Below are 15,152 nucleotides of genomic sequence, written 5' to 3' on the forward strand. Positions count from 1 at the left end.
CAATGTATTGTCTGTTAAGGTATACCGGTATGGATCTACATAACGGTATGGATCATTACAATCCCGTCTATAACGATATGTTGATACAGTAAACCACTTCGAATGAATTTGTTGCCATCCTCGGGTCATGAGCTACTCATAAAACAGATTTAAAACACATTATTCTGAAATATAAAATACTGTAAAATACCGCCATACTGTAAAAAATAAAACAATTTTGATATATTTTGTCCATATGGCACAGCCCTCAGTTGTATTAGGCTGTGTATGATGGGTGCCATGTAGAGGCTGGCCAGGACATGTCTGATGACAGACAACTGGCTTAATCACTGGGTTTCTCCCTCAGGGAACATCAGTCATTGTTAGCAGCCAGGGATGTATACTCGTCCTGGAGGACTGTGTTATTATGACCATGTTACACAACTGACCTACAGCGTTGGAAGACTACACATATTGTGAAGATGCGATCTTCTATGACAGTTTAACCAAAAGCAATCCTCAAAACGAATGGGAGATATTATCCTGTTTGAGTCAGTGGCATTAATGACTACAGCTCCGAGGCTAGAAGTATCAATGTGTTTAGATGCAATGACCTCGCTGCCATAACATGTTCACTATATGAACCGGGAGTGTGCTTGGCACTGATTTGAGAGGGCTGATTCCTCAATGACTTGTGATATTCCCCTAATACCCTTCCTAGATGAGATAGCTTCTCCTGTCAACAGGCCTGGCAGATGGTCACAGTATTACAGAAGCACTCACATCCTGGTTCATACACACCAATCAACCTGGAAGACTAGGGAATAGGGAGAAAGTGTGTGTGTGTGTGTGTGTGTGTGTGTGTGTGTGTGTGTGTGTGTGTGTGTGTGTGTGTGTGTGTGTGTGTGTGTGTGTGTGTGTGTGTGTGTGTGTGTGTGTGTGTGTGTGTGTGTGTGTGTGTGTGTTACCAGAGCATGGGTCAATTCATTTTACATTCCTGTCAATTGAATTGGGCGACATGGAATTCGTCCGGAGGGGGGACCGACTGATTCAATCTCTGAATTGACAGGAATTTTAATCAAATGTAACCCAGATTTAGTGTTTTCAATGAAAATGTGTTGCGAAATGTAGGGCATTGTTTCCCCTGTGGGTACTGTGAATATTGTGTTGAATACCATGCAGTTGAGTATAGAGGGGGTTGGACATTCTGTGTGCATGTCAGAGGCAGCATGTTGTTCCTGTTCTTCCCTGCTGACAAACTCATACCTTTACATTCCTCTTGGATCCTCTGTTTGCCATTCGTACAGAGGGATGGGAGCGCCGTCACACACAGCATCCAACAGACACACTTCCCGGACCGCTCTGTCTCTCTTATCATCAGTGTTCTTTGGAACAACCTCTAGTTACTGTTACAATGATCATGTCATGAAATCAGATAGGTCTATCTGTACTATATTGTACCACTGATCTATAAGGTTATTATGCATTAATACATGTGTTATACACAGCAGACAAGTAGACACACACACACACTGCATACACATTTTGCACACATGTAGTAGCGAGCATGCATGCTACCACACACATTAACTCAGTTACATCACTGTATTACCATGCTCCACGTTCTAAAATCAGCCTTGTGCAGCAGTTCCCACCCTTCATCCAACTACACCTCTCTGGCCAGCTTCTAGAACCACTCTGCCTCAGCACTGCAGGCTACGCCTGTCCAGTATACAGTTCAACACTCATCTGCCCAGATTCCCCTCAGCTCACTCCACACACAGCTAACTGGATAACAGCCTAGCCTAGCCTTGTCTTACTGTTACAAAGCATTTGTGGCGCACGTGACTTGGATTTTTGTCAGTTTGTTTCGATTGGTGAAAAATCAGCTCTTTGTCTTTGTGCTGCTGCTCTGTCACACAACGTACAGGCTGGTTTATATTTAGTGTTCTTCCTCCCTCTAGTGGCTATGTGATGGAGGTGTATACATTTACAAGGCCTTGAATAGGAAGTGTTGCCCTCTACTGGTGTTTAGTGATATAACATTGAGAATAGTAGGATATTGAGAAATAGTTCAGATATTAAATTAAGTGGTCCAAGGGCTTGTTTTGTTACCGGGTTATGAGTAGATAATAGCATTGATTTATTATCTTCCCTAGGTGACACTGCACCACTGTTTGTTTACTTGTTGACTGTTTATTACAGTTCCCCTCATCAAGAGGGAGAGAGAGAATGTGTGAGGCTTGATGCCTAATGTTGTTCCCAGCATGCTTCCTCCCTGGTGTGAGAGTGCGGGAGGCACCAAGCCCTGTGTCATTTCCTGTGCCCCATGTCATAGCGCTTCTGGTTTTCTCCTCTGTTTCCCCTCCTTTTCTGCATTTCGTTCTGCCACTCCCAGCCTCACACAGGAGAAAGGACTTCTCAATATCAAAAAACACATGCACCTTTATTATGTATTTAACCTTTATTTTAGTAGTGTACCTTCAGGTATGTAGTACACACGCTCACAGTAGTCTAAAAACAACAAAACTCTTTATTACACTACCATTATCAGACATCCATCACTCCTCATATTCACAACAGAGATTTGATACACACACACACTCACACTGACTGACTTCACAGGGGTCCCCATGGAGCAGCTGAGGAGACAGCAACTTCCATGAGAGAAAGGGAACGAGAGTGAGAGGGAGATAGAGAGTGCTGCTAGTTGGCCTGAATTCTTGGGGGTAGGGGGGGGGGGGCTAGCCAGGGAACCAGGGGAGGCATTAGTGGCAGCAGTGTTGGTTCTGGGGGGCTATTTGTAGCTTTCTGGACCCTGGTATCATGACAGCTGTCCCCTCCTTGTCTCTCTTAGAATAGTCAGCCTATCAGGGGGCTCCTCTCCCCAGCCTGTGCCCTGTGTGACGTGACGTGAGTCCGCCGGCTATCTCAGCTCTTTCTCACACACTACTAACTCTGGGTTGAACTCCCGTTACCGCCAACGCCATTTTAAGGGCGTATTTCGATCAGGGAAGGATTGGATCTACCAAACCGAACTACACTAATCACCTTCACAGAGGACAGCAGGTAAAGGAGGAGCCGTGGTTCCAGGATTGTTGGTGGAAAAGGAGAGGCCTTTTGTGGAAGAATCTGTGGACTGTGTGACTGTCTCTGCCTGGGGCCTGGCTGGTAACACTATTTTTAGGGCTGACAGTGAGGGGGGCTCGCTATCTCTCAATGCAACTGAGCTCAGGCTCAGCTAAGGGGAGCCATTGTGGCTCTGGAGATGCTAGCTAGCTATGCTAACAGCCTGTTGCCTGAGCCTTGGTGTAGTGTTAGCCAAAGCAACTTGGTTAATTTGGTTTGATCTGTGTGCTTTAGCATATGTGCCAGTAGAATAGTGTAATAATAGAAGTGAAAGGAGTGTGTCTGCCAGGAAGGCTGTGATGGTAGCTGTCTGGAACTGACTGTTATAGGCAGATTGGGCAGAAGTTGAATGGAGCCTTTGTGTCTTTGACTCTCGCCTCTGTTGGAAAAGCCACGTGAACTGTTCATTGTGTGTTAGTAAAGTGAACTATGCTATTAGCAATGCTGACCCACGGTCTTTTGTGGAAATTCCAGATTCATTTTTTGTGAGTTTCCTCGTCTAGTTTACTGTTCTGACCAACATGCTGCCTAACATTTGCCTTTCTGTAAGTTTGGATGTGGAAAATGGATCTGCTATCCTGTGATTTCCTGTGTAGGGCACCTTCCCCTTTCTGTTGTATGGGGACCAGCCTGACCCTAGCCTATAGTACAATGTGGATCTGAGATGCCAAAAGAGTGTGTGCCGTTTCCTCTGTCAACACCAACTGGCTGCCCTAACTCTCTCTCAGTGGACAAGTGATTGCGCAAGATCAGTATTGGATGTAGACCTCTGAGATGACTGACCCGCTTCCTTGTCATATCAATTCAAACTACATTTCCAATAAGCTTTGTACATATTTGCTTTTAATGTCAGCAGAGTCAGTCAGAAAGCAGTTGTCATGTTTCACAGTGACAATTTTTAAATTTAATTTAAACCTAATTTTACCAGGAAAGTTGACTGAGAACACATTCTCATTTACAGCAACAACCTGGGGAAGAGTTACAGGGGAAAGGGGATGAATGAGCCAATTGTAAGCTGGGGATGATTAGGTGACTGATGGAATGAGGGGCAGATTGGGAATTTAGCCAGGACACCAGGGTTCACACCCCTACTCTTACAGTAAGTGCCATGGGATCTTTAATGACCACAGAGAGCCAGGACACCCGTTTAACATCTCTTCCAAAAGACAGCACCCTACACAGGGCAATGTCCCCAATCACTGCCCCGGGGCATTGGAATATTTGTAATCTTTTTTTAGACCAGAGGAAGGCATGCCTCCTACTGGCCCTCCAACACCACTTCCAGCAGCATCTGATCTCCCATCTAGGGACTGACCAGGACTGACACTGCTTAGCTTCAGAAGCAAGCCAGCACTGGGATGGTAATAGACTCTCTGGGCATAGGCCTGTCTCTTTACTGCATTGTTTCAGTATTGTCAATACGGCTTTGTTCTGTGGTTATTAGCTACGTCCACTGGTGTTCTCCCAAAACAGTGGCTGAGTCACATTTTCCAGAGTGTCAGTCACCATGCTATATCCGGTTTAGATCAAATACAATTTTATTGGTCTGTGTGTTTGTAAACAGTGTTTATATGTATGCACAGGTGTGTGTGTGTGTGTGTGTGTGTGTGTGTGTGTGTGTGTGTGTGTGTGTGTGTGTGTGTGTGTGTGTGTGTGTGTGTGTGCGTGCGTGCGTGCGTGCGTGCGTGCGTGCGTGCGTGCGTGCGTGCGTGCGTGCGTGCGTGCGTGCGTGCGTGCGTGCGTGCGTGCGTGCGTGCGTGCGTGCGTGCGTGCGTGCGTGCGTGTGCGTGCGTGCGTGCGTGCGTGCGTGCGTGCGTGCGTGCGTGCGTGCGTGCGTGCGTGCGTGCGTGCGTGCGTGCGTGCGTGCGTGCGTGCGTGCGTGCGTGCGTGCGTGCGTGCGTGCGTGCGTGCGTGCGTGCGTGCGTGCGTGCGTGCGTGCGTGCGTGCGTGCGTGCGTGCGTGCGTGCGTGCGTGCGTGCGTGCGTGCGTGCGTGCGTGCGTGCGTGCGTGCGTGCGTGCGTGCGTGCGTGCGTGCGTGCGTGCGTGCGTGCGTGCGTGCGTGCGTGCGTGCGTGCGTGCGTGCGTGCGTGCGTGTGTGTGTTCAGAGGGAACCAGACAGTCAACCTGGCTATCCAACCTGATGTTGGCCTCTGAGGCGTTATGTCCACATGGCTCCTCCTAAAAAAAAAACGCCCTGTCCTGTCTCCCTGGCCGAGCCTTCCCAGTGTCCACAGATAAGCAGCAGCACTCAACAACCCCCCTGTTATAGACACATTAGAGCCTGTGGTTGGAGAGCCGGAGCCAGTCTTCAGACTGACTGACCCCCACTAAAGCTCTCTGTTCTGGGGGGGAAATATCCCAAAGGTCATGTGTAGGTATTGCTATAATGGTGTTCTGTTTGTTTTTTACTGTCTTGAGGTCAACATTTCCACAAATCACTTGTCAATCATAACTGAATGGTTGAGTCTTGGTTCTGTGTACAGTATGTTCATGTATGTAGCTATGTATGTTTGGGTATCTTTAGGAGAGCTCTTATCCCTCTGTTGTCCCTCCCCTCTCCTCTTTCTTTTCTTTGCACACTAGACTTGTTCACCTCACTTCCTGCGACACGTGGTCCTTCCACTATCCCACTGGTTGCGGCCCCTAGAGTGAAGAGCCAGTGATTTTGGCCTCTATTGTGAAGATCTACCCTTCCATCTGTCTGTCTCTCCATTCCTGCTCTCCCCCTTGTCCCCCCTCATCCGGCACAGCTCATGACATCAGCACAGTCAACATGGCATTCTCATCACGCTTTTCCTTCTGGGAGCAAAAGGGAAGTCCTGTTCAGTTTTCCTCACAGCACGTTGGTGTGGGGACATGGGGCGGTTTACGTTGATGTGGGGACATGGGGTGGGTTACATTGGTGTGGGGGACACGGGGCGGGTTACGTTGGTGTGGGGGACACGGGGCGGGTTACGTTGGTGTGGGGGACACGGGGCGGGTTACGTTGGTGTGGGGGACACGGGGCGGGTTACGTTGGTGTGGGGGACACGGGGCGGGTTACGTTGGTGTGGGGGACACGGGGCGGGTTACGTTGGTGTGGGGGACACGGGGCGGGTTACGTTGGTGTGGGGGACACGGGGCGGGTTACGTTGGTGTGGGGACACGGGGCGGGTTACGTTGGTGTGGGGGACACGGGGCGGGTTACGTTGGTGTGGGGGACACGGGGCGGGTTACGTTGGTGTGGGGACCAGGGGCGGGTTACGTTGGTGTGGGGGACACGGGGCGGGTTAAGTTGGTGTGGGGGACACGGGCGGGTTACGTTGGTGTGGGGGACACGGGGCGGGTTACGTTGGTGTGGGGGACACGGGGCGGGTTACGTTGGTGTCTGGGCCTAGTGAAATGTGTGTCCTGCATGTATCACACCTCCACTAAGCGTCCATTTTGGGGCTTGTGAGTGTCACGTCGTTGAAAGCTTGCGGTCTGACAGCCATGCCTCTGCTGTGGTTTTTTGACAGTGTGCTAAAAGTAACTGTTGTCATCATATGCATGATCCAATGTCAGTGTTTGACTCACCATGTAAAAACCTTGACTGGAGTAATTTGCTTTGGCAGAATGACGAGCTCCGTGATATCGCTTCAAATACTTTATTCTAGGGGAGCTGTGATTGCCAAGCTGGCTTTTGATTTTATTTTGTTTGACTCCCATTTTGTTTGACCATCACAACACATTATGTAGCTCCACAGTAAACGTATGCGTCCCCAAACTGTTACCCAAAATAATAGATCATAGTGGTAAATACATCAAAATAAACCCAAAGCCATTTTAAGCAGGATGTCACAAACATAGAAATACAAATAATAGAACATAGAATACTCACCCCAAATCACACCCTGACCAAACCAAATAGAGACATAAAAATGTCAGGGTGTGATTTGGGGTGGGTATTCTATGTTCTATTATTTGTATTTCTATGTTTTGGCCTGGTAGGGTTCTCAATCAGGGACAGCCGTCTATCGTTGTCTCTTATTGATAACCATACTTAGGTAGCCCTTTTCCCACCTGTCTTTGTGGGAAGTTGACTTTGTTTATGGCACCTAGCATTTAGCTTCAGGGTTTGTTTTGTAGTGTTTATTGTTTTGTTCGGGGTCTTTTCTAATAAAAAGAAAATGTACGCTCACCACGCTGCGCCTTGGTCCTCTTCTTTCAACGGCCGTGACACAGGCCTTGTAGTTCTCATGTGTCACTATTAAATAGAAACTGGCCAAATTAATATGGTGACAGCTTAGTATCTGAATAATGTTAACTTTCACTTTTAAAAGGACACCATGTGGTGTGTGGTGGGTAGCTCTTCCACATAGTGTACATCCAGGTTTGCGGCATGGTGTGTGTTTTGCATGTTGTGCAGTGAGGGGAGTGTTTCCTGCAAGTACCCCTGGCGAGTGACCACTACTTCAGTGTCGTAGGTTTTGACCTTAGTTCCTTGTCTTACCAAACCCTTTAGGTCAAAGAAGAGGTCCGACCACCAGGCTCCAATATATCAAATCAGGGTGTAAGTTGACTGATATTGTTCTCATGTTGTGAAGCTCTAGAGCAGGGCTATTAAATTCCGGTCCTGGAGGGCCGAAACACTTTTCATCCTCTCTAACCATGGACTGATTAAGACCTGGGACACCAGGTGAGTGCAATTAACTACCAAGTAGAAACAAAGAACAGAAGTGTTTTGGCCCTCCAGGACCGGAATTGAAATAGCCCTGCTGTAGGCTTAATCAGGAATCTGAGAGTATGTGACTAAAGCGATCATAGGTTTCTGGGAATTGGAGTCCATTATGGTATCCTTACAGCTGAGGAGAGGAAGACCCATCAGACTATTGAGATGTGCCTGTCACATCACTGGTCTTCTTACCTGGAGGTTTGCTATAGCAGCACTGTGCTTCAACCAACTGAGCCATTGGAACCAGACACACCCTGGTAGCTCCTGACACCAGACAAGTCTTTCTCGCCACCATAGGAGACAGTTACTAACAAGCCTTTGTGAAAAGAGGCACAGCGTGGGAGATTGTAGTTATTTTTCTATTCTGGATGTAATGTCGCAGACAGTTACACTTTTTAATTTCAGAACAAACCGGGATCAACGCTGTGTGCGGTGTCTGTAATTGCTTTGTAAATAGTATAATGCTTTCTTTTCAAATGACATAGTTTTTTCCTGAATAATCTGTAGCCTCGATGTGGAAATTGCAGCCATATCTCATTGTAGCCTAAAGATTAACAGACAGGCAGTTTGAGGGCCGCGTGGCGATATAATATGCAACACACGCACAAATATGAAAGATATTCAGCAACTCTTGGGGGACAATAATTTATAATTAAAACCGACGTGTTTCTGACAGCCTGATGAAGGCTATTGGTTTTGATAATAAACAAGTATGTTTCTTGTCAACTTTTATTGCCCCTCAAGAGTTTATGAATATATTCCACATTTCCAGCTTGGTTAGATGGAGAATCACAGTTGACCTCTGTCTGAGAGCTCACACAGTGTTTTTAACACTTACTCTGCAGCAGTGCAGACAGGGCGAGAGACAGAAGAACAGAGAGCCAGCAGGGAACCAGGCCTTGATCACCAGCCTTCCGGTATCCCACAGGCTGCATTCCCAGCATTCAGCCTCCTGTCTGGGGGGAACCATAGCTAAGCCCCCTCTGGAGCATAGGAGGAGGGGAAGATGAAACACTAAAGCAGGTTATTATTGCAATCAAGTGTTGTTGGCCTCCATAAGTGTAGGTTAACCACTTAGGTGGAGGTAGGCTCCGTCTGTGGAAGGCAGTGCAGTGCAGGGTTATCATAAGGCCTGTAGGACGGCAGGGATATTCAAGCATGAAATACTAGGGGAGAGATAAGAATGAGTGTCATTGGCATGGTGCTCAGTAGCGTGGAGAGTGAGGTCAGGGAGGACAGTGTGTTAGTGTGTGAAATGCAGCTGGGAGAAGGATTCGGCACAGGTGTGTGTGTTTGAGTGATATAGCAGGATTTTCTTGCAGCTGAGCGAAGGTGTTGTTTGTGTGTGTGTGTGTGTGTGTCATTAGATCTGCTATTAGAAGTGAGGTGCTGTAGTGCAGAAAGGGGGCCAAGTCAGCACCCATAGACACCTCTGCTATCTCAGTCTGAAACGCCCACCCTCCACCTCTCCTATCAACCCACCCTGTTCTATTTCAGAACCTGGGCAGGCATGTGGCAGTTGGGTGAGCATAACAGCACGCTTGTCCAGGAGAGCAAACAGGACCTGTGATCCCTTTGGTCAACCATACATACAGTATCAGACGATCCAGACAAACACATGACTGCTCAGATTAAGTTTTTGGTTTAGTAACCAAAGTGGAGTTTGCATATGCTTTAAGATAAACTGTGTGAGTTTACTTTGTCTGTTCTAGTTTCTCATGTGTCTTGCTGCTCTGCTCTCTCCCTTCCTGTTGTGTGAGTAGTCAGACAGCGACAGTGGCAGTATGAGTAGCCGCTCCCAGTCCGTGCCCAGTCTGGAGCCCAGCAGGGGCCTACTCCGCACCAAAAGCCCTGAGCCAGCCAAGACACATCCCGGGGTCAGGGTCAGGAGTCCCTCGCCACCCAGGGTACGCGGGGCTGTAAAGGTCCCTGAACGCTTCAAAAGTCTAGTGCCTCCGATCCAGGCGCCAGCACAGCACTTCAGGAGCCCTGACCCACGCAGAGCTTCCATAATTAGCCCTGAGCCTGTGCTGAACGGAAACAGCAAGCACAACGGATCCGTTAACGTTAGTGCCGTCAATGGGAACTCTGCCAATGGAGGTGCCAGACAGCCAGACCTGGACAACGATGATCCGAGCCTTACCCGCAAGAAGGTGGTGTGTCAAGTGATGCGGAAGGCACTACCTGCAGAAGAGGAGGATGCTCCAGCTCCTGAGCCGACTAAACCTTCCCCTGAACCTCCTAAATTGGTGCCATCGCAAGCGCCAACATCTGTGCCCAAGGTCCCAAAGGTACCACTGTTCTCTTTCAAGCACGATACCATCAAGACGGAGGAGAAGGACGATTTATCAGCAGAGATGGCCAGCCTCATGGTCCGCGGGAGGACCAGGAACCGCCCTCGCACACGCATGGATGAGCCGTCTGAAAAAGAACAAGAGGAAGCAGTGAAAAGAGAGAAAAAAGAAGGCCCGAAATTGGTTGAGATTAAATCTATCTCTAATGTCGGCCCAGTTTCAAAACAGGAGGATAAGACTCCTGTGTCGGCTGTACCTGCTAAAGTTCATCCTATGGCTTCTAATTTGATCTCGGTTTCCTCCATGTCTTCCCCCGCAGGCTTCATCCCTGCCCCAAAGACTTCCCCGCTCTCCCCTCCTGCAGGTTTCACCCCACCACCAAAATCAGCCTCCCTTTCCCCTCCAGTAGGGTTTGTACCAGCACCAAAATCAGCCACCCTTTCCCCTCCAGTAGGGTTTGTACCAGCACCAAAATCAGCCACCCTTTCCCCTCCAGTAGGGTTTGTACCAGCACCAAAATCAGCGACCCTTTGCCAACCAAATGGGTATGTACTAGCACCAAAATCGGCCACCCTTTCCCCTCCAATAGGGTTTGTACCAGCACCAAAATCAGCCACCCTTTCCCCTCCAGTAGGGTTTGTACCAGCACCAAAGTCTGCTGTTAGTCCTTCAGTTTCCACTGCAGCCCCCAAATCCTCCCCAGCAATTCCCCCATCATGCTTCATCCCACCACCAAAATGTCCCCCCCTTTCCCCTCCAGCAGGGTTTGTACCATCACCAAAATCCAATGCTTTTACTCCTTCAGTTTCCACTGCAGCCTCCAAATCCTCCCCAGCAATTCCCCCATCATGCTTCATCCCACCACTAAAATGTCCCCCCCTTTTCCCTCCAGCAGGGTTTGTACCATCACCAAAATCCAATGCTTTTACTCCTTCAGTTTCCACTGCAGCCTCCAAATCCTCCCCAGCAATTCCCCCATCATGCTTCATCCCACCACTAAAATGTCCCCCCCTTTTCCCTCCAGCAGGGTTTGTACCATCACCAAAATCCAATGCTTTTACTCCTTCAGTTTCCACTGCAGCCCCCAAATCCTCCCCAGCCATTCCCACATCATGCTTTATCCCACCACTAAAATCAGCCCCCATTTCCCCACCTGCTGGGTTAATATCAGCATCAAAATATACCCCCCTTTCCCCACCTGCTGGTTTTATCCCCTCTTCTAAATACTCCCCTGTCACTCCCCCTTCAGCATCCTTTCCCACCTCTAAGTCCTCCCCCAGTACTCCTCCTGCAGGGTTCGTCCCAGTCTCCAAGGTCTTGCCTCTCTCCCCTACTCCTCCAAAGGTCTCGCCTCTCTCCCCTCCTCCCGCCTTTATCATTCCCAAGGCGAGTGCCCTCTCTCCACCACCGGCGTTGATCCTGTCCCCCAAACTGCCAACCGTGAAGAAGCTTGAGGTAGGCTCACTGCATGGACCACTTGAAAAAACGGATGTTAATCGCACAGAAAGAACTCTTTGCATCTCCATGATAACTGAGTTTGTGTGTGTGTGTGTGTGTGTGTGTGTGTGTGTGTGTGTGTGTGTGTGTGTGTGTGTGTGTGTGTGTGTGTGTGTGTGTGTGTGTGTGTAACTAACTTCACTTATCTTGTTGAGTTCTCCACTTGTTAGCAGAGTTGAGGCTCCATTTTTGGGGCCACGATGATGGACTCAACTCCCTATTGAACTTGTTTGTTTCTCCAGAACTTTCTCATTTGCACAAAGTCAGTGTTTCTCAGTTTGTTAAAGGGTGCTGTCTCATGGGGCTGAAGCTTTTGTTGCATTCACTGCTCTGATACCAGCTCCATATTTCTCTGAGTTTCTCTTGGGGGATGGAGCCTGTCTCACACAGCTCTCCTTCCTCACATGTCTCTCCTCTAAGACGCCAGGGCTGCTGAGACAGCTTCCAGAAAAACAACAAGTTCAGTAGCTATTTTATCCGACTGCCTCAACCCAAGAGACCCTGCTGTCATCTGCAGCTTGGAAGCCTTGTTTATTGAAGTTAGCCTGGGGGGAGGGGGGTGTATCCAAAGGAGGAGAAAGCGTATTGGGGTGGAATGTTCTGTCGCTGTGGCCTGGAGTTCCACGGAGACCCGCAGAGATAATTATTGATAGTGACTTTGTCTTTCTGGGAGAAGAGTTCAAAGCCCCGCTGCAGCCACCATGGCAGGCGTTGGGATAAGATAAATATCTACACATTTTGCAGATGCCAGATATGTTAAAAAGGTTTGGTCTTTTTGCTGTATTCTCGCTGAGTTTTGGCAATTACCGGCCTCTCAGGGTCTTTGTTTACTTGCTAGCCGACCACAAGCTGGCTTTGACTGCTACTGTGGTTATCTGAGTTTGCTATAGTTGTTTAAGGGTAAAGTTTTCTTGTGTATTGTTACCCAAGCTAGTTATAGTTTTGCTTGGCTTCGCCCTGTGCATTGAGATCTGAATGATTTCACATCCAAGTGGGCTTTTGTATCCCTCTACTGATCACTATCTTAGCTAGACTCTGGACATCTAGAGCATGGCTTGTTGTGAGTTTGTTCAACATGGTTGTATAACTTCTTTATCTTATGGACTACTTGTATGTGTGTGTGCATTACGGCCCTGTCCTCTATTCCCATTGAGAAGGCTTCACCGCAGAACAAGTCATCAACTGTTTCATCAAAGAATACCCCAACCATAACCCAAAAGGTGTGTTTGCTGGTGTGCCCCACAGCATTCACTCAGTTCACTGTTGCTATGCTGTGGAAGTGAGGTATTGTAACCAAGTGTGTGTGTGTGACTTCAGGATTGTCATGGCATCTAGTGAACATCTCACAGTGTGAAAAAACCTGAATGCATTTCTGTTGTCGATGAAACAGTGTTGAATGTGGTCTGCTAGAATAGTGCGCTTTGATAGCCTAGTTTCATAGCTCAACCTGTTGATGGTCTGACCTCCAGGAGGCGCCGCTCAGTCCCACTGAAGAGGCTCAGAGACTCCTGGACAGGATCTTCAGTGCGCCTGTAAAGACCCACCTTCGCTCCTTGTCTCTCCCCATTTTCACTCTCATTTCCACTCTCTCTCCCCATCTGGACTGCCTTGATACATGCTTCTCTTCTTTCACTTCCATTTTAACAGGACACGTTGATTAACATTCCAATAATGAATTTAGAGGTGCTTATTTATTTTCCATTAACAACCTATCATGCTCTCTATCGCTCCTTCTCTTTTTACTTTCTTCACTGGATGTTCAATCTTTATCTTCATAGCTAATAGTAATTTGTCATTTTCCTTTCAGGCACATTTAATTAAAAGTACAGATTTACTAATATGGGCCATATCCATTGCCTGGCTACCCAAACGCCTTACTCCGGCCAAATGCTACGCCACGCCCACGGGCATTAGTTTCTTCCCAACGATTTCTAGAATGCAAACACATTCTAACCCTTCTGATTGGTCCCAGAAACACACATGCGTAAAGCATTTTGAAAACTCGTGTTGGCTAGAATACACCGATGAGCTAGAAATGGTCCAATCGCTGATGACTTTGTTTTGTACAACCCTCTCATTTTCACTACATATTACTTCATTCATGGCAGTCAAACTCTATTTTGTATGTATTATGGATCCCCATTAACTGTTGCCAAGGCAGCATCGACTCTGCCTGGGGTCCAGCAAAAATGAAGGCAGTAATATACATCATAATGCAAATACAACAGATTTGACAATACATATGTGTGTGTTCCCTCAGGCCACTAGTCTACTACAACACACAATCCAGGTGTGTGTATAGTGTGTCTTTTATGTGTGTTTGTATGCGTGTTTGTTTGTACCTGTGTATGTAGCGAATGTAGAGCAGCGGAATAATACAATTTGAGTCGTCAGGCAACCATATCCATGCATGACTGGGTTACTGCGTTCTCATGTTCACTATTCATTCAACTAATTGACTGTTTATGTCTATGCTGCTTTCTGTTGCCATTATTGTTTTGTCACCTGTCAACTTTCACTGGATTTATCAATTCATGTTTTATATTTATAAGTTTTTCATATTTTTCTCTTCCTTTGTCTTTTTCTTTCTCTCTCTCCCTCTATCTCTTCCTTTCTAATTGGTGCTTGGCTGTTTCTATCTGTGGCTGTTGTATGGCTAGCTGGAGCCGGCAGTCTGTGCCTCAGCCCCGACCCTTTGTCCTGCCCCAGCCCCAAACCACCCTCAGGTACTGTGGCCCCCAGGGGTCCCCTCTGGCGACCTGGTTGAAGTGTGTGCTCATGTGGCACGTTGGAATGTAAGCCTAGATTCCTCTTCTAACTTTCCCCTTTCTCACCCTGCCTGTCTATGTAAGGTTCATCTGTAATGGTGCTTGGTGTTTTCCCTTCCTCATTTGTTTTTGGAACAAAGCCGGTATTAAACGGTGATAGTGTCTAGATGCCTCCAGGGAAATCAAACAGACCTTGACCTGTATGGAAACTGACAAACCAAACCAGTGCATTTTTTGTTTTGTCAGTAGCATTGCAGTGGAATAGTCCCCTGATTAAGATGTGCCGCATGTTTGTTTGCCCCGTGTTGTGTGCAGTCGCAGTGTGAGTGAATGGCAGTGTGTGTGATTTATGACTGGCAGGTGTTCCTGTCTCGTTGCTCTCTCTGTCTCCTCTTTATGACATGATGTGTCATGATGCATTAGCTCATCTCACAGACATAGAGCCTGACCTCTCCTCGTTCTTTGCCATCCCGCAGTTTTTTCTTCCCATCCCTCCCTGGTCTTGACCCTGATAACTTACATAATGTTCTCGTTACTTTAAATGGTAAACACTGGCTTGATGATATCTGATAATGTTTTTAAATTAGTCTCAAAACTCTAAACGAAACTTCAGAGAATAATGAAGGATGAGTTAGTTAAACAAGATTCTCTGGTCTGATGAAACCAAGATTGAACTCTGGCCTGAATGCCAAGCGTCACGTCGAGAAGAAACATGGCATATACAGTGCCTTGCGAAAGTATTCGCCCCCCTTGAACTTTGCGACCTTTTGCCACATTTCAGGCTTCAAACAT

At 47.6% G+C, this 15,152-nt stretch overlaps 1 protein-coding gene across 22 annotated transcripts in view; it reads left to right on the plus strand.

Annotated features, from left to right (window-relative positions):
• The window catches only part of LOC118376166 (unconventional myosin-XVIIIa-like), a 220,504-nt gene that overhangs the window by 91,719 nt on the left and 113,633 nt on the right, over nucleotides 1-15,152 (plus strand). For 17 of the 22 annotated variants that reach the window (XR_008136457.1, XR_008136460.1, XR_008136458.1 and 14 more), the window contains exons 1-7: nucleotides 2,891-3,048; nucleotides 5,692-5,918; nucleotides 7,590-7,639; nucleotides 9,565-11,550; nucleotides 12,750-12,812; nucleotides 13,062-13,124; nucleotides 14,253-14,318. The exons of 2 other annotated variants lie outside the window; for them this stretch is intronic. Coding sequence is in view for 16 of the 20 variants with exons in the window: in XM_052518620.1 (XP_052374580.1) it covers nucleotides 5,882-5,918; nucleotides 7,590-7,639; nucleotides 9,565-11,550; nucleotides 12,750-12,812; nucleotides 13,062-13,124; nucleotides 14,253-14,318 (2,265 nt within the window). In the remaining 4 variants the exon portion in view is untranslated. Of the gene's footprint in view, nucleotides 1-2,890; nucleotides 3,049-5,691; nucleotides 5,919-7,589; nucleotides 7,640-9,564; nucleotides 11,551-12,749; nucleotides 12,813-13,061; nucleotides 13,125-14,252; nucleotides 14,319-15,152 lie in introns of those variants that run through there. 3 more of the 22 variants (XM_052518599.1, XM_052518605.1, XM_052518610.1) reach the window with 3 other exon arrangements.

This window comes from Oncorhynchus keta, chromosome 1, assembly GCF_023373465.1.
Source record: "Oncorhynchus keta strain PuntledgeMale-10-30-2019 chromosome 1, Oket_V2, whole genome shotgun sequence".
NCBI classification, from domain to species: Eukaryota; Metazoa; Chordata; class Actinopteri; order Salmoniformes; family Salmonidae; genus Oncorhynchus; species Oncorhynchus keta.